General features: G+C 41.0%; 1 protein-coding gene across 1 annotated transcript in view; it reads right to left on the bottom strand.

Annotated features, from left to right (window-relative positions):
* LOC126334534 (DNA topoisomerase 3-alpha-like) overlaps positions 1 to 25739 on the bottom strand; it is a 178414-nt gene extending 152675 nt beyond the window's left edge. Inside the window, exons 1-5 of the mRNA XM_049996890.1 lie at positions 25305 to 25739; positions 18920 to 19129; positions 16119 to 16252; positions 15928 to 16046; positions 369 to 539 (exon numbers count right to left, since the gene is read on the bottom strand). Of these exons, the coding sequence (XP_049852847.1) occupies positions 369 to 539; positions 15928 to 16046; positions 16119 to 16252; positions 18920 to 19129; positions 25305 to 25481 (811 nt within the window). The 5' untranslated portion in view covers positions 25482 to 25739. The remainder of the gene's footprint in view (positions 1 to 368; positions 540 to 15927; positions 16047 to 16118; positions 16253 to 18919; positions 19130 to 25304) is intronic.
* Positions 25740 to 26260: the final 521 nt, after the last annotated feature.

Below are 26260 nucleotides of genomic sequence, written 5' to 3'. Positions count from 1 at the left end.
GGAATCGAACCCGGGACCCCGTGATCCAGAGGCAGCAACACTAACCGCTAGACCACAAGCTGTGGATAAATTGCAGACTGAATGTGGTGAAAATATTATTAGTTTGCTCAGAATAAAACCACAACTATTAAGTAACAATTTTATAATACTATGCACAACAACAACAACAACATTACCACTGTTTAAAAATTGTTTTCGTAAATAAGATTTTTTAAAAAAAGTGCATATTACTGATTTCTTTAGTTAGCATTCAATCAGTTTCAAACTAACAAAAATCACTCACCATTAAACCAATACAGCTTGTCAATATATGAAAATAATCTTAGCAATGAAGAAATAACAACAACTAAACAACAAAAATCACTTACCAGAAATTTTCCAGAACAGTTCAGGGATGAAACTGTCAACAGCCTTGTATCTCTCAACTACAAAGCCAAGGGTTGGGAACTGACAGCTTCCATAACTGATCAATGAATCACTGAGTTTTTCAGGAAAAACCTTCTGCAATCGAAGTGTTTGGAACCGAGTAAATGCAGCACCTATAAGAAGAGTTATACAGATGAAATTTGAGGGATGAGGTGAGGGTTCATATAAAACAGTACAGAAACCAGAACTTCATTATTTCAGTTCAAGCTAGACTGCGGGCTCAACCACTGGATAAGTGGGAAAGGAAAGAGTCTCGTTACTTTCTATGTCCTGTTTTCCTCTTGCAACAATAACATGAGTAAGCAAAGACAAGGAACTGGTAATACATCGGATTACAATATCTTGTCAGAACACAAACATTAACCAAGAATTAAACAACTATTATGACTAGTAGTGTAAAATATTCCAGTCTGTTATCGAAACAACAAAATGTGATAATTTCTCTGGTTTAGCTCTACTTGTTTTTGATTTGTGAGATTATATAAAACATTTTCCATAAATCAACAAGTTGCTTAGATTTCTCACTAAATACTGGCTCATGAAACTTTGCAAGCAGACTTTTGTCTGGCATCTCTCTTCAAGTTGGGACAGCCAGCATTCACATGACACTCTCCTGTGAGTCAAGCGCATCTCTCACTGTTCATTCTTACTTTCTTTTTTGCAGCAGCCACCAGAAAGATCACGGGAGGTGCACATCGGCACGGCACGGCTCGGACAGTAGTTGCCACAAGTACAGTCCCATCCACCAAAGGGCGTGTGAGAATTCAGCCGCGCCCTCTGCTGGCGGAACAACAACAACAACAACTCAAGCAGCACGGGCCGTGCCCAGTGAGTTTTACATCGGGCATGCCTAGCAGACAGTTTCCGGTCTACACTATGTGAAGTGCGATGGATAATGTGAATCGTGTTAATAAATTTTTATATGTCAATAATCCCCATTAGATTTATTTAGTATAGAACCCACAGACTTAAGCAATATTCTAAGAGGAGATGCACAAATGTTTTGAAAGCAGTCTTCTTTGTAGATTGATTGCACTGTGCAAGTGCGCTGCCAAGGGACTGAAATTTATCAAATGTTTTACTGTTGATGAGTGTGTGATCATTCAATTTTGTATCCCACAAACTGTCATACCCAGGTACTTTTAAAATTGTTACATCCAGATATTTTTATGAATTTACTGGTTGGTTGGTTTGTGGGATTAAAGGGACCAGACTGCTATGGTCATCGGTCCCTTTTTCCAAAAAACTAAAACCACCCAAAGAGAAGAAAAACAAACAACAGGAAAGACGGCAGATGACACGGGACAAGAAATACTCAGGCAAAGAACAGACAAAACAAAGTAAAACCACACAGTGTGTGGCAGTGGTTGGCCGACCATAGGGATAAAAAAGGAAAAGCCAACCACCAAGAACACATTAAAAACTCAGTTTAAAATCGTAGGCCAAAGGCCAGAATCAACACAAAACAATAAAATAAAACAGAAACACTCAGATTAAATGATAAAAACCCCCTGCCCGAATAAAATGTAAAACTAAGTCAGCTATAGCAGAGTCATCAGTTAAAAGGGCAGGGAGCGAGTCAGGCAGTGCGAACGACTGCCTGAGCACAGCTAAAAGTGGACAGTCCAATAAAATGTGGATCACCATCAAAACGGAGCCGCAGCGACATAAATGTGGCTCCTCATGTCGCAATAGGTGGCCATGCATCATCCATGTGTGCCCAATGTGCAGCCGGCAGAGGACAACAGACTCCTTGCGAGAGACCCGCAAGGAGGAGCGCCACACACCGGTACTCTCCTTGATGGCCCAAAGTTTGTTTCGTGAAGGCAGGGCGCACCATTCAATGTCCCAAAGGTCCAGAATTTTGCTGTGTAGGAACGCTCGCAAATCTGTCTCTGTGAGGCCAACGTCCAGAGATGGTGTACTGGTGGCCTCTTTCACCAGGCGGTCAACATTCTCATTGCCAGGTATCCCAACATGGCCAGGGGTCCAAACAAAGACCACAGAGCAACTGCAACGGGCAAGAGTATGCAGGGATAGCCATCACAAGACGAGAATGAGGGAAACACTGGTCGAGAACTCGTAAACCGCTCAGGGAATCTCTAAAGATCACAAAGGACTCACCTGAGCAGGAGCGAATATACTCTAGGTAGAGCCATAGGAGAGTAGATTGGTCGGCGCCCCACCTGGTGTGGCTCAGGCATCGCAGAGTATTTAGATGCCGCCAACACATCTGTTTAAGCTGCCGAATATGAGGCAGCCAAGTCAACCGGACATCAAACACTACCCCCAAAAACCTGTGTGTCTCAAACACAGCAAGAAGTTCGCCATCAAGATAAAGCTGCAGCTCTGGGTGGACAGTGCGTCACCAGCAGAAATGCATAACGCAGGTCCTGGCTGCCGAAAACTGGAACCCATGAGCTACAGCCCAAGACTGCACCTTACGGATAGCGCACTGCAGCTGACGTTCAGCAGCTGCAATGCCAATAGAGCTGTAATAAAGGCAGAAGTCGTCAGCATACAAGGACGCTGAGACAGACGTACCCACCGCCGCAGCGAGCCCGTTAATGGCTATTAAAAACAGACAGACACTTGAAACAAAATCCTGTGGCACACCGTTCTCCTGGACTTGGGAGGAACTATATGAGGCCGCGACAGAAAATTTCGGATAAAAGTCAGCAGTGGACACCAAAGACCCCATCCATGAAGCGTAGAAAGGATGTGATGACGCCATGTCGTATTGTACGCCTTCAGCATGTCGAAAAAGACAGCGACCAGGTGCTGACGGCAGGCAAAGGCAGTACGGACGGCTGACTCCAGGCTCACCAGATTTTTGGCGGCGGAGCGGCCTTTACGAAACCCACCCTGAGATGGAGCCAGAAGGCCCCGAGACTCCAGTACCCAATTCAAGCGCCGGCTCACCATCCGTTCAAGCAACTTGCAAAGAACGTTGGTGAAGCTAATGGGACGGTAGCTGTCCACCTCCAGAGGGTTCTTTCCAGGTTTCAAAACGGGGATAACAATACTTACCCGCCATTGCGACGGAAACTCCCCCTCGACCCAAATACGGTTATAAAGGTCGAGGATGCGTCGCTGGCAGTCCACTGAAAGGTGTTTCAGCATCTGACAGTGGATGCTATCTGGCCCAGGAGCGGTATCACGACAAGCGGCGAGGGCACTGCGAAATTCCCACTCACTGAATGGAACATTGTACAATTCAGGATGGTGGGTGCGAAAAGAAAGACTCTGACGTTCTATCCGCTCTTTAATGGAGCGGAAGGCCAAGGGGTAATTGGCAGAAGTGGAATTCAGAGCAAAATGCTCTGCCAAGCGGTTTGCAATGACGTTGGAGTCAGTACAAACTGCTCCATTCAGTGAGAGCGCAGGGACGATGACAGGGGTCCGATAGCCATAGAGGCATCGAATCTTGGCCCAGACATGCAATGGAGTGACATGGAGGCCAATGGTGGACACATACCGCTCCCAGCACTCCTGCTTGCGTTGGCGGATAAGGCGGCGGGCTCGCGCATGCAGCCGTTTGAAGACAATAAGGTGTTCGATTGAGGGATGTCGCTTGTGACGCTGGAGCGCCCGCCTGCGATCTTTAATTGCTTGAGCGATCTCAGGCGACTACCAAGGCACAGTCCGCTGCCGAGGGGACCCAGAAGAATGCGGAATGGCAGATTCGGCGGCAGTAACAATGCCACTGGTGACCGATTGAACCACCGCATCAATGTCATCACTAGAGAGAGGCTCAACAGTGGCAGTGGAGGAAAACAAGTCCCAGTCAGCCTTATTCGTAGCCCACCTGCAAGGCCGCTCAGAAGACTGACACTGTGGAAGTGGCAGAAAGATTGGAAAGTGGTCACTACCACACAAGTCGTCATGCACTCGCCACTGGGCAGACGGTAAAAGGCTAGGGTTGCAGATCGAAAGGTCGATGGCGGAGTATGTGCCATGCACCATGCTGAAGTGAGTGAAGGAACAATCATTTAAAAGCGAAAGATCGAGCTGTGCCAATAAATGCTCAATGGTGGTGCATCGACCTGTCGCCACCGACCCACAACACAGAGGGTTATGAGCGTTGAAGTCGCCCAGTAACAAGAAAAGTAGCGGCAATTGGGCTATCAGCGCAGCCAGGACATGCTGCATGACATCACCATCCGGTGGACGGTAAAGACTGCAGACGGTAACAACCTGTGGCATCCACACCCGAACAGCGACAGCCTCTAAATGCGTTTGTAGAGGGACAGACTCACTGTGAAGAGAGTTAAGAACATATATGCAGACGCCACCAGACACCCTTTCATAAGTGCCCGGTTCTTATAATAACCCCGATAGCCACGGAGGGCGGGGGTTCGCATTGCTGGGAACCAAGTTTCCTGAATAGCAATGCAGAAGAAAGGGTGAAGGCTGATAAGTTGTCAGATCTCAGCTAGATGGTGGAAGAAACCGCCGCAGTTCCACTGGAGGATGGTATTGTCCATGTGTGAGAAAGGCGTGACGGGACTTGGAAGGCAGATTACGCCACTGGGTCACCTGCTGCCTTCAATTGAGCACCGGTACTAGTGCTATCCACGGCGTCTGAGGGACAGGCGAGATCGAGGTCCTCAGCGGAGGCCAGAATCTCCACCTCGTCCTCAGACACAGAGCTTGTAGGAAGCGGTGGGACGGGTGCCACCGCAATGTCGTTGGTCTTGGGGACTTTCTTCTTTTTCTGCTTGTCACGCTGTGCCTTTGGTGGTTCAGGCTTCATGGGCTTCATTGGGTCAGTCTCAGGGACGGACGACGACCATGAGGCCCTACGACAAGGGACTGGTGGTTGTTTCAGCCACTTGCGGGTGTCCGCTTTTCCACTGGTCGGAACTTGCGAAGGGAGGTCTCCAAGGGACCCCTTCCTGGCGAGAGTAGCCGAAGAAGTCTTACGCTTCTCCAGCTGGGAATGGGGAGCTGATGTCCCCAATGGTTGGGGTGGTGTTGCTCCTGAAGTAGATGGAGCAGGAGCAACAGGGAGTGAAGTGCCCCCCACAACCAAGGGGGCCGGTGGATTCTGACCGATCTTTGAGATGATATGTGACAATGGGAGAAGCATTGTTGCAGCAGTGGCGTAGGTCGACGTCATTGCCACAGGATGGAGCCTCTCATACTTTCGTTTAGCCTCGGTGTAGGTCAAGCGGTCCAGGGTCTTATATTCCATTATCCTTCGTTCTTTATGAAATATCCTACAATCCGGCGAACAGGGGGAATGGTGTTCTCCATAGTTAACACAGATGGGAGGCGGAGCACATGGAGTATTGGGATAGGACGTCCACAATCTCGACATGTGGTGCTGGAAGTACAGCGGGATGACATGTGCCCAAACTTCCAGCATTTAAAACACCACACCGGAGGAGGGATATATGGCTCCACATCGCAGCGGTAAACCATCACCTTGACCTTTTCGGGTAAAACATCACCTTCGAAGGCCAAGATGAAGGCACCGGTGGCTACCTGATTATCCCTCGGACCCCGATGGACGCGCCGGACGAAGTGAACACCTCATCGTTCTAGATTGGCGCGTAGTTCATCGTCGGACTGCAGAAGAAGATCCCTGTGGAATATAACACCCTGGACCATGTTGAGACTCTTATGTGGTACGATGCTGACAGAAACATCCCCTAACTTATTGCAAGCGAGCAACCTCCGGGACTGGGCAGAGGATGCTGTCTGGATTAGAACTGAACCAGAGCGCATTTTAGACAACCCCTCCACCTCCCCGAACTTGTCCTCTATATGCTCCACAAAAAACTGGGGCTTCGTTGACATAAAGGATTCACCATTGACTCAGGTACAGACTAGATACCAAGGTGAATAATCTGCACCGCCTTCTTTAGCCAGACATTTCTCCCATGGAATGGCCAGGGAGGGAAATGATCTCAGATCAATTTCTTCCCATTGAGGTTAGGCCTCGATCGCTTAGAGACTGCTGGTGGAGGCCCACCAGCGAGGGATGATGTACCACGCTTCATTGCGGGTCATCCGCCCTGATGTCACCCACTCCGACCAGGGGCTCTCCCCACGGGCGCCACCCAGGCACGGCAGGATGGCCTTTGCCGGGAGTCCCGATGCCCCAGAGTGATAGGCATCTATTCCTCGACATACGTGAGGAGGTAGCAGCTCAGGCATCAGCAGTGCGATCCCTGTGTAGTCAGGGGGCTACCACCAAGAGGGTACATGACAACCCCACCACAACGGACTGGCTAGCGTGCTGGTTGTTGGGTGTCGAACATCCATTAATAAAGGGAGCAAAGATGGAAGTGCGAATGGAGGGAATGTAGGCTACCCGGAACACACTGCAGCCGATGTGGCCAGAAGCTCAGTTTAAGTCCAACTCCATGACAAAAACAAATATGCCAGATCTTAGGGCAAGATGCGTATAGAATGCAACACGTAAGGCGTCCTTCACCAAATGGTACGCACTAATGGAAAAATGTGGAAATAGAGTGGTCAAACCCCTCAGGGGACCATCACATTAAAGGCCGAAACAGTTGAGACTCCTTTTAGTCACCTCTTACGACAGACAGGAATACTGCGGGCCTATTCTTACCCCCGAACACGCAGGGGGGTATGAATTTACTGATTTTGATTATGACTTACTAATATTTTAGTCAGAAATTATCATGTTCTCACATTTTGTGAAGTGGATAATTTTACATTTCTGAATACTTAGAGTAAGTTACAGTCAAGGCACCATTTTGACATTTCATTACAATCTGACAATATTTTTGTAGCTTTTTTCAGGCAGTAGTTCATTACAGTTAGCTGGACCATATGCAAAAAGTCTGAGGTTATTAACAAAGAACATGAGCAGTGATGATCCAAACACACTTCCCTGAGATATGGCTCAAATGGCTCTGAGCACTATGGGACTTAACATCTATGGTCATCAGTCCCCTAGAACTTAGAACTACTTAAACCTAACTAACCTAAAGACATCACACAAAACCCAGCCATCACGAGGCAGAGAAAATCCCTGACCCCGCCGGGAATCGAACCCGGGAACCCGAGCGTGGGAAGTGAGAACGCTACCGCACGACCACGAGCCCTGAAATATGTCTGAAGTTACTTCTACAACTGTCAACGAGTCACTACCCAAGACAATGTGCTGCACACCCCCAGCAATAAATTCCCTCTTTAGTTACAAATTTTGTTTGACACCCCATATGATGGTTTGAGGGCATACTGAATAGTAATGTCTCCATTTTTTATGTGAAAACAGTTAAAGTTCTTTAAATAAAACAAACATTATTGACATTCTCATTCTTTATTCTTCAAGTCTAAGGAGGCAATGAACACATTTCTCCCAACGAGAGACCGGTTTGTTGATACCGTTATTGTAGAATTTTTGACTTTGTCAGAGCCACAACCTCATGTCTGCTTGCACCACATCATCACTAAGAAAATGAAGTCCTCAAAAGGCATTCTTTAAATTTTGGAGACACACAAAAAGTGGATAGGGTCAAATCAGAACTGTATGAAAGATGATCAATGGCAGTGAACCCAAGGAGTCAGATTGTCATAGATGTTGCAGCACTTGTGTGTGGTCTGGCATTGTCATGTTGAAGGAGAGGGTGCTCCATGTCTGGAGGAACCTTTCAAATTCCAAACCCAATTACAGCACACTGTTTTCATGCACCAACATAGTTCCACACACACCGCCATGTTACACACTACAATTTGGAGCACTCTAACGGCAGCGGGCTGCAAATACGTAGACATAAAGAATAAAAATGTACAATGTTAATAACATTTGTTTTATCTAAAAAAAACTTTAAAAGTTTTCACATAAAAAACAGAGGCATTACTTTTCAGCGTGCCCTCATACTTCTGTTGAAAGATGTTTGTGTGGTACTATACCTACCTGATTTTTTTCATTCGTGCCTTTCTGAATGTCTCAAAGCACTAATTGGATTCAACGGACCAACATTTTTTGAATCCATTCTGTTCGACATACAGGAGATCATTCTGCTTGAGATACCTCGTTATGTTTCAGCACAGAACACTCCCTCAGATTCTACAACACTTGGACATCAATTATACAGGACAGTGCATTATTGTTAGCTTCAACAGGCAGATGATGTGTTTTGTCAGTGCTGCAAAATTTTAGCAATTTTGGTTGGGATATCCTTACTTCTTCAGCAAATCGGCATAGAAGTGTGCACAGAGTTAGCTACATAAAAATCTGTGCAATATGTACATTTATTTAAATATAAAAGCCGACTTAAGAATTTTCCCTTGGGTGAGACCGCTTGTACATGTGTCAATTTAAAGTTCTATATTTACATATTTTACTGTTCATGTCACTTCTTCTGCATAATCTTTCATCAATTGTAACAATACCCATTTGTATTGTGATATATTGTGAAATTTTGAACATTCACAAGTGCCGCAATAAACCAGTATTGTTACCATCAATTGTAGTCTTAAACTAAATTGCGCTCTTTTAAAATCTTTAAGAACTGTAGGCCTATCCTCATTGAAAACAATCTTTCCCTAATTTCATTGAGCAATTACGTGAGGAATAGGTTAGTTTCAGAATTTGCAGAGGCATACAAAACTATATCTTTGTAAGTCAGTGGTACTAGTGTTTTGGATACGTAATTTAATTAATAGCAAATCAACATTTGTGGTTCACAGTTCAGCCAAAGTATACATCACCCCTGAATTTCACTGTATATCAATGCACATAAATGTGTATTTTTGAGAATTTTCAGAAGCTACCACTGTCCTTTGTATAATCTACAAACAATTTGTAACATATTAGGGTTTGTTATTTAGTTACTGTAGCAGATTTTCCACCTAACATTTTCTGTTACATCTAGTTTTCCCTTAAGAGAAGTAGCTCAATATGTTATCTGCATTTATTGTACATTAACTCAGTTTTCAAGTTTGCTGATAACTATAATTAACATCAAAACATTTTGGGAAACTAGTTATTTCTGTATTGCCTTAACAGAAATCTCATTTTGTGTATCTGCTTCAATTCTTAAAGGAAATTAGCAACTTTTCAGCTCCACAGATTAAAAGATAATCAGCAGGTTTAATTTAAATTGCTTTGTTCACTGCCTTGTAATACATTGCACCAGCCAAAATGCAGACCCACTGTGAATGCTAATTCCAAACACGGGATGAATTGGTTGAGACTTGTAAACAGCTGGAAATTGCCCTGACTACTGTCAAATGATTGACAGCTGCCGCAAATTGGTGTGTTGGAAGAGCTCCCAAGAGTCATTTACCTGTGATGCCTGTAACAGAGGTACCTCAAGTACTATCCTCTCCTGTGGATCCTGTCTCCTCTGCAGAAAGCACAGGATCAGTCAACTTGGCTGCGAGTGGTGTGTCAATGGTAGACCTAGGCATCCTGTACAGTGTGGACGGGCACCAGGAAGGACTCAGGTTCCCAGAATGAGATTTTCACTCTGCAGTGGAGTGTGTGCTGATATGAAACTTCCTGGTAGATTAAAACTGTGTATCGGACTGAGATTCGAACTCGGGACTTATACCTTTCGCGGGCAAGTGCTCGCGGTCTAGCACGCAGTTTTAATCTGCCAGGAAGTTTCATATCAGCACGCACTACGCTGCAGAGTGAAAATCTCATTCTGGAAACATCCTCCAGGCTGTGGCTAAGCCATGCCTCAGCAATATCCTTTCTTTCAGGAATGCTAGTTCTGCGAGGTTCGCAGGAGAGCTTCTGTAAAATTTGGAAGGTAGGAGACGAGATACTGGCAGAAGTAGGGCTGTGAGGACGAGGTGTGAGTCGTGCTTACGTAGCTCAGTTGGTAGAGCACTTGCCCGCGAAAGGCAAAGGTCCCGAGTTCGAGTCTCAGTCCGGCACACAGTTTTAATCTGCCAGGAAGTTTCAGGACTCAGGTTGTTGTACCAATCCCCCTAGCCACCAAGTTTGAGGTGCCGTCTTTCACTGAAACTGAAACAGTGGGACTCACTTCACCTGTTGTGCGGAAACCTGTTTTGTCCAATGTCAGGAGGAGGCAAACTCAAAAGAGAGACGAGATACTGGCAGAAGTAGAGTCTGTTAATCGTAGCCAGCTCGAATGTACAGCGAATTATGGTACCCGTTATGGAAATGGCAGCAAGGGACACAAAAGGACGTCAGGTGCACCCAGGGTGTACACCTGGGGGTCTCATTCAACATGTTGAAGAGGCTATTCCAGCAGCTATTAAGGAAACAGGATGCAACCAACTGCAGATCGTGGTGCACATTGGAACAAATGATGCGTGTTGTCTGGGCTCCAAAGTCATTCTTGCATCATTTCAGCAACTGTCAGAGAGGGCTGAGAAGACCAGCCTTGCATGTGAAGTTTCACTGAAGCTCACAATTTGTAGCATTGCTCCCACACCTGATCGTGGCCCTTTGGTTCTGAGCTGAGAGGAAGGACTGAACCGGAGACTTCGAAAGTTCTGTGGCAAGCTAGGCTGCGCCGTAGGGTGTAATACTTTGCACCAGTCAAAATGCAGCCCCACTGTGAATGCTTTTTTCAAACACAGAAACTCAGAAGTATCAGTGTAAGATCGAAAGAAATGACTCCCATAGATGAATATACTGAAACCCTAATGGTAAACTGCAGAAGCATTCACAACAAAGTGCCAGAACTTGAAGTACAGTGAGAATTTTGGTGAAAATTTGAGTGTATATCGAAAGGACAGACAAATGGAAAATGGAGGTAGCATATTTGAACAGTAGACAAAAAACTCAAATCCATTCCGACAGAAATTGACGCTGTGTGTGAGATTGTTTGGACAAGACACAATATCAGCAGTGGACATAAAATGATAATTGGTTCCTTCTATCGCCCACCAGACTCATCTCCTGACATAACTGAAAACTTCACAGAAAACTTCAGTTCACTTGTTCATCTGTTCCCAATCATACTGTAATCATCGGTGGAGACTTTAATCATCCAACAATTAATTGGAAAAATTACAGTTCTGTTAGTGGTGAGTGTGATAAGACATCCTGTGAAACTTTACAAAATGCCTTCTCTGAAAACTACATAGAACAGATAGTTAGGAACCCCACTCGTGATAGAAATATAATGGATCTAATGGCAACAAATAGACCTGACCTCTTTGAGGTTGTCCACATCAAAACTGATATCAGTGACCATGATGCGGTTGTGGCAAGAATGATTACCAAAGTACAACTAAAAAATCTCCAGTAAACTAGATAAAAAATCAATAGTGTTATATCTCAATGAGGAACTTGAAACCTTCACCACAGGTCAGGAGCAAATAGGGGAACTCTGGCTCAAGTTTAAAAGAATAGTTGACCACACACTGGAAAGATATGTACTCAGTACAACAGTTCTTAATGGGAGGGAACATCCATGGTATACAGACATTGTAAAAAAACTTCTAAAGAAACAGAGATTAGTGCATAATAGGTGTAAAACTAAGTGTAAGGACACAGATACATAGATGCTGAATGAAACAAATCTGTCTGTCTGTCAAGTGAGTAATGTGTGATGCCTTCAATGACTACTTAGCAGAATAGTGTCAAATGACATTTCACAAAAGCCAAAGAAATTCTGGTCGTATGTAAAGACTGTTAGTGGCACAAAAGTTAGTGTCCAGTCCCTAGCGAATAAGACAGGAACTGAAACTGAGGGTAGCAGAAATGCTTAACTCCGTTTTCAAATTTTCCTTCATAAAGGAAAACCCAGGAGAAATGCCCCAATTGAATCCTCATACCACTGAAGATATTAATGAAATAAGTATTAGTGTCAATGGTATTGAGAAACTGCTGAAATCATTAAAATTGAACAAAGCTCCAGGCCCCGATGGAATCCCTGTACTGAGTTTGCAACTGAGTTATCCCCTCTTCTCACTATAATCTATCGTAGATCCATTGAACAAAAAACCATGCCCACTTCTTGGAAAAAAGCACAGGTCGCACCCATCTATGAGAAGGGTAGTAGAAGAGATCCACAAAACTATCATCCAATATCCTTGACATTGATTTGTTGCAGAATCTTAGAACATATTCTGAGCTCAAACATAATGAGGTATCTTGAACAGAATGACCCCCTCAGTGCCAACCAGCATGGTTTTTGAAAATATCAATCATGTGAAACCCAACTCTCACTTTTCTCACATGACACACTTAAAGCTTTGGATAAAGGCAACCAGGTACACAAAGTGTTTCTTGATTTCTGGAAAGCATTTGACTCTGTACTGCACCTATGCTTATTGCCAAAAGTATGATCATATGGGGTATCAAGTGACATTTTTTACTGGATTGAGGACTTTTTGATGAAGGACGCAGCATGTTATCTTGGATAGAGAGTCATCGTCAGATGTAGAAGTAACTTAGGATGTACCCCAAGAAAGTGTGTTGGGACCCTTGCTGTTCGTATTGTATATTAATGAACTTGCAGATAATAATAATAGTCAATCAGGCTTTTTGCAGATGATGCAGTTATCTACAATGAATTACTATCTGAGAGAAGCTGCATAAATACTCAGTCAGATCTTGATAAGATTACAACATGGTGCAGAGATTGGCAACTTGCTCCAAAAGTTCACAAATGTAAAATTTTTTATTTCACAAAATGAAAAACAAAGTAGTATCTTATGATTATAGTATCAATGGAATGATCACATAGGTACGGCCATGGGTAAAGCAGGTGGTAGACTTCAGTTTATTGGTAGAATACGGAGGAAGAGTAATCAGTCTACAAAAGAAATTGCTTACAAATCACTCGTGCGACCCATCCTAGAATACGCTCAAGTGTACAGTCGTGGGTAAAGCAGGTGGTAGACTTCAGTTTATTGGTAGAATACGGAGGAAGAGTACTCAGTCTATCAGTAATTGCTAACAAATCACTCATGCAACCCATCCTAGAATACGCTCAAGTGTGTGGGACCCTTACCAGATAAGTCTAACAGGGTATATTGATCATATACAGGAAGGGCAGCACGAATAGTCACAGGTTTGTTTAATCTATGGGAGAGTGTCGCAGAGATGCTGAAGGAACTGAAATGACAGACCCTTCAAGACAGACATAAACTATCCTGAGAAAGTCTATTAACAAAGTTTCAAGATCCGCCTCTAACTGATTACTCTAGGGATATATTACAACCCCCTGTGTATTACTCACACAGGGATCATGCGGATAAGAGTCAATCAATCATTCTTCCAACACTCCATATGTGAATGGAACAGCAAGAAACTGTAATAACTGGTACAAAGGGACGTACCTTCTGTCATGCATTTCATGATGTTTTGCACAGTACAGATGTAGATTGTAGATGTGGACGTAGACAGTAGTTCCACAGATCACTTCTCTTACCCATGTTGTACATGTGTGTCGCCTGGGATTTCTTCCAAACAATGAGCACAGTTTTTTTAACGGTTCTTCCTTATATTATGGTTAAGAAAGAGGCCAACTTAGCTGATAACTTTGTATAGTATCCTATAGCATTTCCATTGGGCCCACAGGCTTTGTTCAGTTTCATCGATTTTAACTATTTCTCAACATTACTGACACTAATATCAATTTCATTCATCTTGGCAGTGGTGCAAAAATTGATCTGGGGCAACATTCTTGTGCATCTCCCTTCATAATGAAACATGTAAAAATGAAGTTTAGCTTGTATGATATTGCCTTCCTGTCTCATCCATGGTTCAACTGTTAATTTGGTATACTGACAGCCTTTACATATGACCAAAATTTCTTGGGGTTTTGTGAGTGGTCTTTTAATAAGATTTTGCTATAGTTGGCATTCAACATATAACACATTTTCCATCTAACAGCCAAATATGTTTCATTTAACACACCTTTATCTACAGCCACAAACTGTGCAGTAGTTGCTATTTCTGCACATAGTCTGTATACCACAGAGTGTCTCTCCTAGCATAAACTGACCTACTAGGTACATATCCAGTACTTGGTCAACTATTTTTCTAATCTTGTGACATCAATTCTCTACATTTTCATACCTGGAATTAGAGTTTAAGATACAAAACTGGTGAAGAACAAGGTAAGGCAGGCTGAAAAGAGGCTACATCTTTCAGACTTGTCAAAAGATGGTGCGAGACATTTAATGCAAATAGTGGCTCAACACAAAATATTTTCATGGGAGAAATGCTATTTATGCCCAGAAGACAGATTTTAGATGACACTAGGCATGTGATTAAAAAAAGAAAAGAAACAAGATTAGGATATAGCATTCCACCATTAGAGGTTGACTCAAAGTTAGGTTTGGGAAAGGAAGTCGGACATGCCCTTTCAGTGAAACCATCCCAACATTTGTCTTAATACACAGAAAACCTAAATCTGGGTGGCTGGTTGTGCATTGAAATCACTGCCCTAAATAAGAGTCAATAGTCTAAACTGCTGTTTCACCTCCTTTGGTATCATACGAGAAGACTCTTGAGAGGTACAGAGGAACTGAATTCAAATGGAGACGCCTACAAGGAACATAATGTTCTTTTTGTGAGGCACTTATGAGAAACTTTAGAGAACCAGCATTTGAGGCTGATTGCAAAACATTCAACTGCTGATTTCGCATAATGGCCATGAAGATATGATAACAGAAATAAGGGCGTGTACAGAGGCATATAGACAGTCGTTTTTTTCCTTGCCCACTTTGCAAAAGGAACTGGCTAGGAGTAGTACAAGGTATCCTCTGCTATTCACCGTACAATGGCTTGTGGAATATGCATGTATATGCAGATGTAGACGAGGTGGGAGAGCAAATGTAAATATGATAAAAACCAATAGAAGAAACAGCAAAGAATAAAAGACATGTACAAATTAATGTAAATAAAATAGCTATTGGCAATAAAAGCCAGGACATGAAGTAAAACATTTTCAGCAGTCAAAAAAGAATGCATTCAATGGAAGGAGTACTGAGAACAACATCAATAGACATGAGTAATCAAATCGTACAAATGTATTGCAATTTTACAACAAGGGTCAGCCAAGAAAATGTGGTCAAATAAGCTTACAGTAGCTTCATTTGGCAAGGTTCCCCTTACCAACACAGATCCTGTGTACGCCTGCCTCTTGAGAAGATGGTCATTTACGTAAGAGGCTCTCTCTTTATGATATGATGTGTCACCAATCATACTGGAAACAAGGGAACCCAGTACAAGCAAATGCAGGGAAGTAGCATGGTTATAGTATCTTGCAAGAGTAAGTACAAAGCATGAAATGGAAGTCTTTGGTAATGCATAGTCATTTCTGGGAGATATTGTTTGTGATCTTATTAAAGGTACAACCACAGCACTTACAGTGAAGGAAATAATGGAAAATCCAAATAAAGATCCCTGAAAGAAGATTACAACCCACCTCTTCTTGAAGACAAGTATTGTCTTTCATCACTGTTCCATCTCATTCACTAACAAAAGAAAAAAAGGGTCATTACTGTCACAAAAAGTGTTTATAAGAAAATTGGTGGGGTAACTAAGGATTGTCAAAGAAATTTAATATGACATACCTATTCGCAAATCGAGCTCCTGGCGTACATCAACCGCATCACTGATCTGTTTGTTAGGTTCTGCCAGATTCTGTATTGCTCTATGCACAGATGCAGCAGTGATTTCAGAAAATTTAGCCCTAAGGAAAGCCAGAAATTATTAAAAGTGAAACAGTGAAACATATATAGTAGCAAGCAAAACAAATACCAACCTATATATTCGCAGATTTGGTTTCACAGAGGAACACACCTGAATTATTTCAAAGCCAATATTCTCTCCCTCACGATCACAATCTGTCCAGATGATTAACATTGCACATGACCGTACTTCTCTTTCCAGTGTTTTCTGCAGAGAAGAAACATTATTTTGAAGAATGAGAATTCAATACTAGGAACACAAAATGTAACATGCATATTTTTATCAACTATAAATATAAATTATTCAGTAAGTGAAAATGCCTGAATCCACTGATCCTGAATCAGAGCCAGAATTTTCCTATTCCATAAATTATAATATAAATCATGGCATCAACATAATAATCTTCTAACAATAAGAGCACATATTATAGGTAAGACAATCCAATAAATGTTTGTGTGCCATTGTTTTAAATAGTTAAATTGCTAATTAAATATTCCTCCATGGAAAACCATTTCTGGAGGGTAAACAGCAGTACAAATTTATTGTACATGTGAGAGAGACAGGCATCTGCAAAATCTTGATACTTTTTCTCTCGCTCCATTAGCAAATGGCAGTAGTACCCTCAGCGATGCACCATATGTTAACTTGCAGAGTATGCAAGTAGAAGCAGATGTAGATCCAAGCTAACTGAATCATTCTGGGATTGAGGTTACTGCGACTTTTTGGTTGTGTCTGTGGTGAAGTGACTCACCAAATAAAAAAAACAATAATAATAAAATAAAAACAACTGGGAATAATATACAATTTGCCCTGTGTTAATGTCTACCAAAGTAGCTTTTTTTTTAACAATATTTTTTTCGGTACATTAACCCATATTGATAAGTGGCCACTATACACATCCTTACCAACTTCCCAATGAGCAATATCCAGAAGAGCAGGTGGCCAAAGAAGCCAAATGCTGCAAGAACAGTCCTTGCTGGAGTGTGCCACTTGTCCTCAGTTGAAAAAGCTAATACATTTTGTGAAAATTAAGCTCTTGTTAGTCAACTGAACTGTTGGCACTCAGAGAAGGAAGATTAGACTTTAATGTCCTACTGATGACAAGTTCATTACAGATGGTGCATGAGCTTCGATTGGCCAAAGATGGGAAAGGAAATGTGTGTTGCCCTTTCAAAGAAACTATCACAGTATTTGTCTTAAACAATTTAGGAAGACCAAGGAATGCTTGGATGAGGTTTTTGACTATTGGCCTCCCACATACAAGCCCTGGGTCTTAAAACACTACACTGCCTCATTAGGTTTAGCAGCTGATGGTCACTTCATAGAAAGGGCAATCAATTAACCAACAAATACACACACCGAATCTGCTTAGCAAACTGCACGATGTTGGAGGTCTAGTTTCAAGAAAAAGACAAGTTAAACAAACACAAGTTAAAATTTAGTTGGGCATTTTTATTATACAATGTCTATTAGCTATTAAAAGCCAAAATGACTTGCTGTATTCTATACATGGCCACCTTCTAACACAGTACAGCTTATTTTAAATTTGTAGCTCACCTAAGACCATTGTTTTCAGTATCTGATGAATTCAGTTACTGAAATACCATGCAACTGTCAGCTTGGTTGGAAACCTAAAAATATTCTTCCCATATATCAAGCCAAGAAAACTTCCATTTACATATTTTTACAGCCATATATTCTAAACTCTAATTTTAAGTAGTTTACAATATATTAAAAACAAAGATTCCAAGACTTACCAAGCGGGAAAGCGCCGGTAGATAGGCACTTTTTCCCATGTGAAAGTTTCTTACAATATATTAAACTACTTTATAATGTTAGTGTTCGCCATGAAAATGTATTCAGTGGTACACAAAAGTTAATAAAAAACTGTTTTTTCATAGAGACAGTACAATAGGTACAATACTATGTTGACATTAATTCAGATTAATTATGCGGCAATTGACAAGTATGCAAAAACATTTGATGCTCAATACGCCAACCATGGTCAACTGAAGCTTATCTGTCATGCGAGTCAGATAAGATGCTAAGGAAACATTGTCTTATTTTCAAATTATACTGAATAATGTACCAACAGCTAATGTAGTGCAGATCTAGAGTAGGTCTGCTCATAAGCACTTTACATTCACGGATACATTTTGACAAGTGAAATACAAATTTGATGGTATCTTATCCAAAAGGCACAATCTTTTGAAACATCTGGAATTTAGTTATGTTTAAACACGTTGATTCCCATTCTTCTTGTCTTCAATTCTTTTCTGCAATCTTTCAACATGTTTCCATGTTGCAATTGAAGGACATCAAAAGCCTCCCACACTAACACGACTTTTAACAGAAATGCTGGCATTTAACAAGGTTTTCCAGAGTGCCCATACTTGAACTAATGCTGTTTGCAGCAACTGAGCCTTGTGCAATTTTGTTTTTCTCAGTGTTTCTTGTCATTTGGAAGATCGAATGTTTAGAACCAGTGTTCTGACAACACTTGTGTCTCACAACACTTGTGTCTACTGAGGCAGAAAATGCTGTTGAAATTCATCATGGTCTTATTAACCAAACCAACAGAGCATTTACCTGAAGCGATTTAGGAGAAACCTGAATAACTTGAATCAATATAGGCTGGGATTTGAAATCAATTCCTTCTACTTAGTCACTGCTCTCCTTTACACTGTCATTTGTTGGTGTTTTATAGAATTAAACAGACAATGTATGCCACACATATTTCTACAATACACATTTTGTTAATAGCTCCTGAATGTCATAAGACTATCAAGTTTAGTACTTATTTGTGTGCATCCATATGTTAAGAGAACTAGTATAAATTTAAAATGACAAATAATAGAACAAATGAAGGCTTACCTTTATTTGTTCATAATCCTTAGGACAAAATTTAATAATGGGAGCCTCAAACAGCAAAAGAGGGCTGCAGCTGCTCCATTTTCGATAACCACTTACAAAGTCCATCCCTAGTAAGTGACCAGATACTGATGTCATTATCATTTGACTTCGCTGTCCAAACACTGTGTATTCAAATTCATAAATTTTGTTGTATTTTGATAGCCCCTCTCTCTGAAAAACATAAGGGCCAATGTGAGCAAAAAAGTTACATAATGCAGGTAGTATCTATTCAGTTACAGACTGCCATCTAAAATAAGCATATCATTAAAACTTTTTAAAAAATTCTATCATATATTCTCAAATTGAATCTTATAAAATGGTAATATGTTCTTAAATGAGGTTAAGTAATTTCACTCACAAACAAGTTTTTTTTTTTTATTTCAGGTACAACATAATTACTGTATGTGACAACTTCTGTTGAAACTTTAAACGATGTTTTAAATAGAAGTTCATAAATGAATCTGTTCCTAATATAGTCACGAAGGGACAAGCTGTGAACTGTGGTATCTAACCAAAGTAATCTGGTTTTTTTTTTTTTTTTTTTTTTTTTTTTTTTTTTTTTTTTAAACTCTCATAACAAATATATGACAGTAATAAAATAACATGTGACACCACTAGACATAAAGAGCATTGCTTTAACACATGTACAGCCAAAAGGTTCACCTGAAATGAAGGGGAAAGTCGAAAGACACTATAAAAAGCCCCAAAATATGAACTTACTGGTTGACTGCTACAATACATTAAAAACTGCAACTAGCTACTGATAATAATGCTATTTATTAAGAATAAATAACCCTGTTACTGGTGCCAAACCAACGTGTACATCAGAGATCTGCTCACATTTAAAATTGCATATAGCTTATGATGTGCATGTGCTGTAGTCAACAAACAAGACCAAGATGAAGAAAATAGCTTGCTTCTACTGCTGAACTGGACACGTAAAATGGCCTACATCAGCTCATCACCCAGAGGAGCTCAGGGAATTATGATTCTCAGTTTACAATGGCAGTCTTGCTTGTTTCTGTGATTAATGCAAAAAAAAAAAAAAACACAGACTTTTTTTTTTTATAATGTGTTGATTCAGTCCCACCTACAGTCAGTTTTCTATAATTATATATGACTTTTCCTATGTTGCGCAATAAAACTGAGAATCTAAATGCACAACTGACTTATCCAACTTTGTCATTGTTAAATAGATAACAATTGCAAGTGCACTACACTATTGTTGCCAGTCATATTTTATCATTCAGAATGTACGAGTGTCATTATGTAGCCTGTAAAAGGATAAAATAGCATCCACTAAGTATGCTGCAAGCTTCATAAGCTGTGTGTACACCTACAGGGGCATAATGCCATATGTAATCAGATCACAGACTATTAATAGAAGAATGAATAAAGCTTAATATCACCTGAGAGGCCAAGTGGCCAAAAAGGGAATGTTACGTTGAAGAAATTATCTTCTCTTACCACAGCTTATTGTTAAGTACTTTGAAGCCACCTTTCTTTACATTAACATGTGGCTCTTTACCCTAACAGTGTGGAGACTAAGTGGGGCAGCACACTGAGCCTCAGCATTTGCCATGCCTACTAGCTTGGTGGTCACATTGTGTCATTTGTTTTCCTGAATTTGCTTATGGCTTGGTACTCAGCAGTACAATACATACTTCCCCAGCAGATGAGGAAGTTCTAGATGTTCTGGACCCATTTGTCTGTAGTACACAGGTACTTCTTCGAAGGAAGGGTACCCAGGAAGTTCAAATAAATTATGAATTTCATAAGACAACTTAGTGCCGGGTTGCCCGCAATATCTAATGTACTTCTACATCATTTACCATAAAACTAAAGGTGTTACGATTAGGTTTACGAAATGAAGTCTGCTGTTAAACATAAATGAGAGTCCTGATAGGTGGAACGAATGAGCGGAGCGGTCTAAGGCGCTGCAGTCACGGACTGTGCGGCTGGTCCCGGCGGAGGTTCGAGTCCTCGCTCGGGCATGAGTAAGTGGGTTTGTCCTTAGGATAATTTAAGTTAAGTAGTGTGTAAAGCTTAGGGACTGATGACCTTAGCAGTTAAGTCCCATAAGATTTCACACACATTTGAACATTTGGAACGAATGCATTACGTGCCTCTATATTGGCATGATAGAAGAAGAAATGGCTGTTGGTTTGGAAGACATAGGGGCTCTATTATTAGAGTCAGAGTTTAATCCTAGCAACATCAATTGGTAGGGGGTGGGGGTACTCAATGCCCACTTTTTGTAAATAATGTAATGTAGTTGTGTACTTTACATTTTACAATTTTGAATTTTTTTACATTTTTTTAATGTATGATACTACTACATTACATAAGTTTTATGAAATTATCCATTACATTTCACCTAAAAGTTTAAGTCTAATTGAGGTGGTCATAAACAAGTGATTGGGGTATGCCACTATTAGTTGTAAAGAAAACAAATGGCTCCCTCTGGCTGAACCGAGATATTAAATCAACAATCAGTGTTAGAAACAAACAGAAATGTAGCCTGTACTACATCCAAAAGACTCCTCACAATGATGAAGGAGAATATTTTCCTAAGATCGATTTTGCCAACACTAGATGAACAGTCACAACTGTCATAGTCCCCAACACTCCTGTGGCATGAAAAAATACAAGCATTTACCTTTTGGGATCTCTTCTCTTCCTGCATACTTCCAGAGGTACCTAGAATAGTTAATCATGTCCATGCCCACTTGTACCATCTAGATAACTTAATTGTCACATATACTACATGTCAGAGATGCTTATGAAACCTTAATTTACTAATGTGATGCAGGGCTGAAGTGCCACTTAGACAAATGCCAGTTTTTCCAGGAACAAGTTGAGTACTTCAGGCACTTACTAAGGGAAGAAGGAATCCAGCCCACTGATTGTAATGTAGCAACTACTGACTTCCTACCATGCTCCAAAAACTTCCCAGAGCTGCAAGCTTTTTTGGGAAAAGTGTGTTATTATTCATAGTTCATCCCACAAGCAGATCATATGATGAAACCACTAAATCAGTTGCGTAAGAAAGGTGTGCATTACCAGTGGTCAACAGCCTGCAAGCATGCCTACACACAAAGTGTGTGCTATAATCATGCAATTTAATACAAACCAAAATCACAATAAGCAAATATGGACACACTACCTGAGCTTCCTGTGATACCAGACCCAGCCTTTGACTAGCAGAAAATCTTACGTTTACACAGAGAGACAGAAAGAAGACAGACCTTGGAATGATTTCCCATAAAGGCTGCATAAATTGCTCCAGACATAAGCTGTAGTCGCAATTCCATCTTACGACAAGTCACAAACTATGGGCTCCACAGGTGTGCCACATATGTTTTGAAAAAGCAAAGTCAATACCAATTTGTAGCAATCATCAAATACATCCTCATAACAGATGCACATTGTATCATCATTCCAGCCACAGGTTTTATAAGTATTTTATTGCAGGCACTACAGAATGTTACAGATTAAAAGCCCTAGAGAGACAACATGTTTATTGGTCCATCTTAAACAAGGAGGTAGACACCATGATGCATAGCTGTCCAACTTGTACCTCCCACTGAGCTTGGAACTACGTCCATTTTGGTTTTGCAGGCCTATTTCTCAGCTCTATGTGGATACTAATACACACACACACACACACACACACACACACACACACACACACACACACACACGATAGCTACATGGACACCAGCAACTGTAGAGACTACGTCCATTTTGGTTTTGCAGGCCTATTTCTCAGCTCTATGTGGATACTAATGGACACACACACACACACAGATAGCTACATGGACACCAGTAACTGTAGAGAACACCAAAAGGTTTGGAGTGCTGTAATACAAACTAATTCCAACCGCACCTATCAACTACTCCACCACCACAGACTGCTCACTGGACTTCGTTTATCTGCAGTGCTGTCTCCACTTTTCCATTCCCTCAATTCAATCGCATCTTGATCACAGTAATAACATGAGTGAGCATAACGAGTACTGGTTCACTTGCCAAACACAACACTATCAATTCTCTATTTACATTTATGTCAGAGTTGATTTTATTTTATACTGATGACTAAAGCTCGTGTCACATAAGACGCCGCTTCCACGCATAGAGGCGGAGCAGTGAAGGGATGAGAACTGCACATGTGCAGCAGCAGCAGAGAGCAGGCAAACAAAGTCCACATTGCTGAACTGCATTGCTGCAGACAACAGTCAGGCTTATTCGCCTACGGTACATCATATTATATGTTCAAATCTGTGAGGGGAATAGTAAATATTAAAACGATTGCGCGTGTGTGTGTGTGTGTGTGTGTGTGTGTGTGTGTGAGAGAGAGAGAGAGAGAGAGAGAGAGAGAGAGAGAGCATGCATATGCGTATGTCTGTCAATTGTTGACGAAGGCCTTACCTACCGAAAGCTATAACTGCGGGAGTCTTTTTGTTGTGCTTATCTGTGACTCAGCACCTCCACTATAAGGTGAGTAGCAACTTTCCTTCTCATAATATTGTTACTTTCCATCCTGGATTTTCCATTGTTTGATTTATAAGGAACTAATACATATAATGCCAACTATTACATATGCGTTTTGCACAAGAACTGAAAGAAATTTTTGTGTGTTATTTCCCCCCATTTTCTTTATCGGGTGGAAATATTAGCACTCAGTTTAATGATAAAGCTATACTTTAATGAAATCATCCTGAATTATTGGCCAAGTCACAACACTGTATTGTCACAATTTTTTGATGAGCTTCCTATTCATAATACTAAGGCAAAAATGACAACTAGGAAAACCGTCAAGGATTTGCAACAATACGTCATGATTAAGCTAATGATACCACAACATGTTATCAAATGAAATTCACTGAAAAAGGCTATATGAAGATACATGAAGAGACTCTACATAACTGCAGAATTTGCCATTTTCCTGCCAGACTGAGTCACGAGCATTATATTATACTGTTACAACACTATCATTCTGCTCTGAAGTCAATTATCAAATGGAGTGTACACACACACACACACACACAAGAAAGATCAATAGCGTTGTTCTGAAAATTAGCATGCTGGCCTTAGCAAACATGGCCAAACAAGCCATACTGCTTGTAAAAAGTCTGCACCCTAATACACCTTCTGATCTATGTCAGTATAATATTAGAAATAAAGAAAATTTTACTTCAGTAGCCACAGTATAGCACTGTATGAAAAGGGTACACAATATGCAGGACTGAAATTAGTCACTGCATTGCCCATTGTAGTTATGCCTCTTCCCACAGTGAAGCCTAATTTTCAGCTGAAGAAAATCCTTTATACATGACAGAAGAATATCATATGCAGAATAAAAAATTCTTTGGAAAAATTGTATAAATAGTGTTCAGCAAACCATTTATTTGTAATCTTCTCATATGTTGATCAGTAATGTATTAAAAGAATGTGGCATTGTCTTCAGACTACCAAAGACTGAGCTGCAGTGGTAACAATGGTTCCCATCAGATCATTGGAATTAAGTGCTGTTGTCAGGATTGGCTAATATCTGGATAGGTCACTGCCTGGATCTGCCGAGCGCGGTTGGTAAGTGGAGTGCACTCAGCCCATGTGAGGCCAGTTGAGGAGCTACTAGACTGAGAAATATCAACAATGGTCATGAAAACTGACATGCTGTCTATGCCCAAAACCTTTCTCCAACGTCACAATGAATTTAGCTGTGTAACAACGTTGATTGTCACAGATGCGTTAAAACACAACAGCTTCTTGAAGTTCTAACAGAACATAAAGCTGTATCTCACCACCACATTTCACTTCCTCTACATGTTTCTATTTAATTCCTCCAGAATATCATCAACATAAACGTACACTGAGTAAACACGGAATTATCATTAACATCACATGCTCAGTAAAGAGGATACAGACAAAAATAAAGCAATATACATTCTGAGAAATTTAAATGATAAATTTATACAGGAAAGAACCTATAACATATACAATATATGAGGGATATGTTGTCAAGTCAAAAAATCTGAAGATTTGCTGCTTGTGAATGGGGAGATGCAAGAAGAACGGGTTATGTTAGTAAAAGGAAAACGATTAAAGATTCAACCGTAAGATAATGGTTGTCACGAACTAGACTCGTCTCAGTAAAAATTATGAAGTACACCCACAAATAATAATCAGTTACACATGGGATGCTATTTACATGGAACGTCATATTTACTTAGTCAGTGCAGAGGCAGAGGTTCACTTTTTCCATAGAAACTGTGTTCAGGCAAGAACAATTATCAAGTACCTATATAAAACATATTTCTACATTTTTTTTAAAGAAGCTTACTTTTCTGCTATGTCCACCAGATAAAAAGTACGCGATATTCTTTGCTGCGTCATTTTTTTCTGCAACATTCAAGATTTTCATAGCAGGAAGGTCGCTCTTTACCGATTTTTGACTCCACGCGAAAGTAGTTACAAAATAGCGACAAAATATACGAAATTCAAATGAAACTTTAATCATTATGGACGTAACACGAATTTATTATCCCATAGCTTAATATCAAATGTGCACTGTTGTCCTATCACACCTATACTAAATCACTTCACATAATCTGACACAACCTCCCACACACATAGATAACACCAAAACAAATTACAAATAACCCTCTGCACTGTACAACCTAGTTTATGTTTTGTCTTTCCGCCAGACAGAGATGTGCAATATCGAAAGTAACTCTGTAATATCGCAGAACAACAAACAAATGAGTTTACATCAACGTGTTTCAATTTAGTTTGTCGCATCTTTGGTTAGCAGCGAACTCTATGGTTAGCAACCGATAACTCGAAGTGAGCGTGAATGAGGCCGGACCACATGCAACGATATGTCTGCGCAGATGTCTGTACGTGCAAAAGATCGCTGCAAATGTGTTGTGTGCACACGACACAAACTCCAATCTACTACTCACCTTCCATCTGTCGGTGTAAAAAAGTAATATCAGTGGCAAAGCGACTCCGCTAACCGAAAACGTCAGAAGTTTAATTAATTTTTTTGAAATTTAGGAATTGAAGAAATTCTGTTGTTGTCATTGTTCGCAACTTGTGTTGCAAAAAACATTCAGACAAAACGCAGGAAACAGAGAGAGCGTTCAAAATGGTATACATAGTGGCTGCTAAAGCGAAAGCATTTTTCGCACGTACATTTACTGCGAGAGTTGCATGGCCACCCTAACGACTGGTGCAATTATTTACAGATGGATGTCGAAACTCCCGGCCGAGGTGGCCGAGCGGTTCTACGGGCTA

The sequence above is a fragment of the Schistocerca gregaria genome, chromosome 2 (assembly GCF_023897955.1).
Source record: "Schistocerca gregaria isolate iqSchGreg1 chromosome 2, iqSchGreg1.2, whole genome shotgun sequence".
Classification (NCBI taxonomy): domain Eukaryota; kingdom Metazoa; phylum Arthropoda; class Insecta; order Orthoptera; family Acrididae; genus Schistocerca; species Schistocerca gregaria.
The sequence above is the reverse complement of the archived record's forward strand: the minus strand, read 5'-3'. Positions and strand labels throughout refer to the sequence as shown.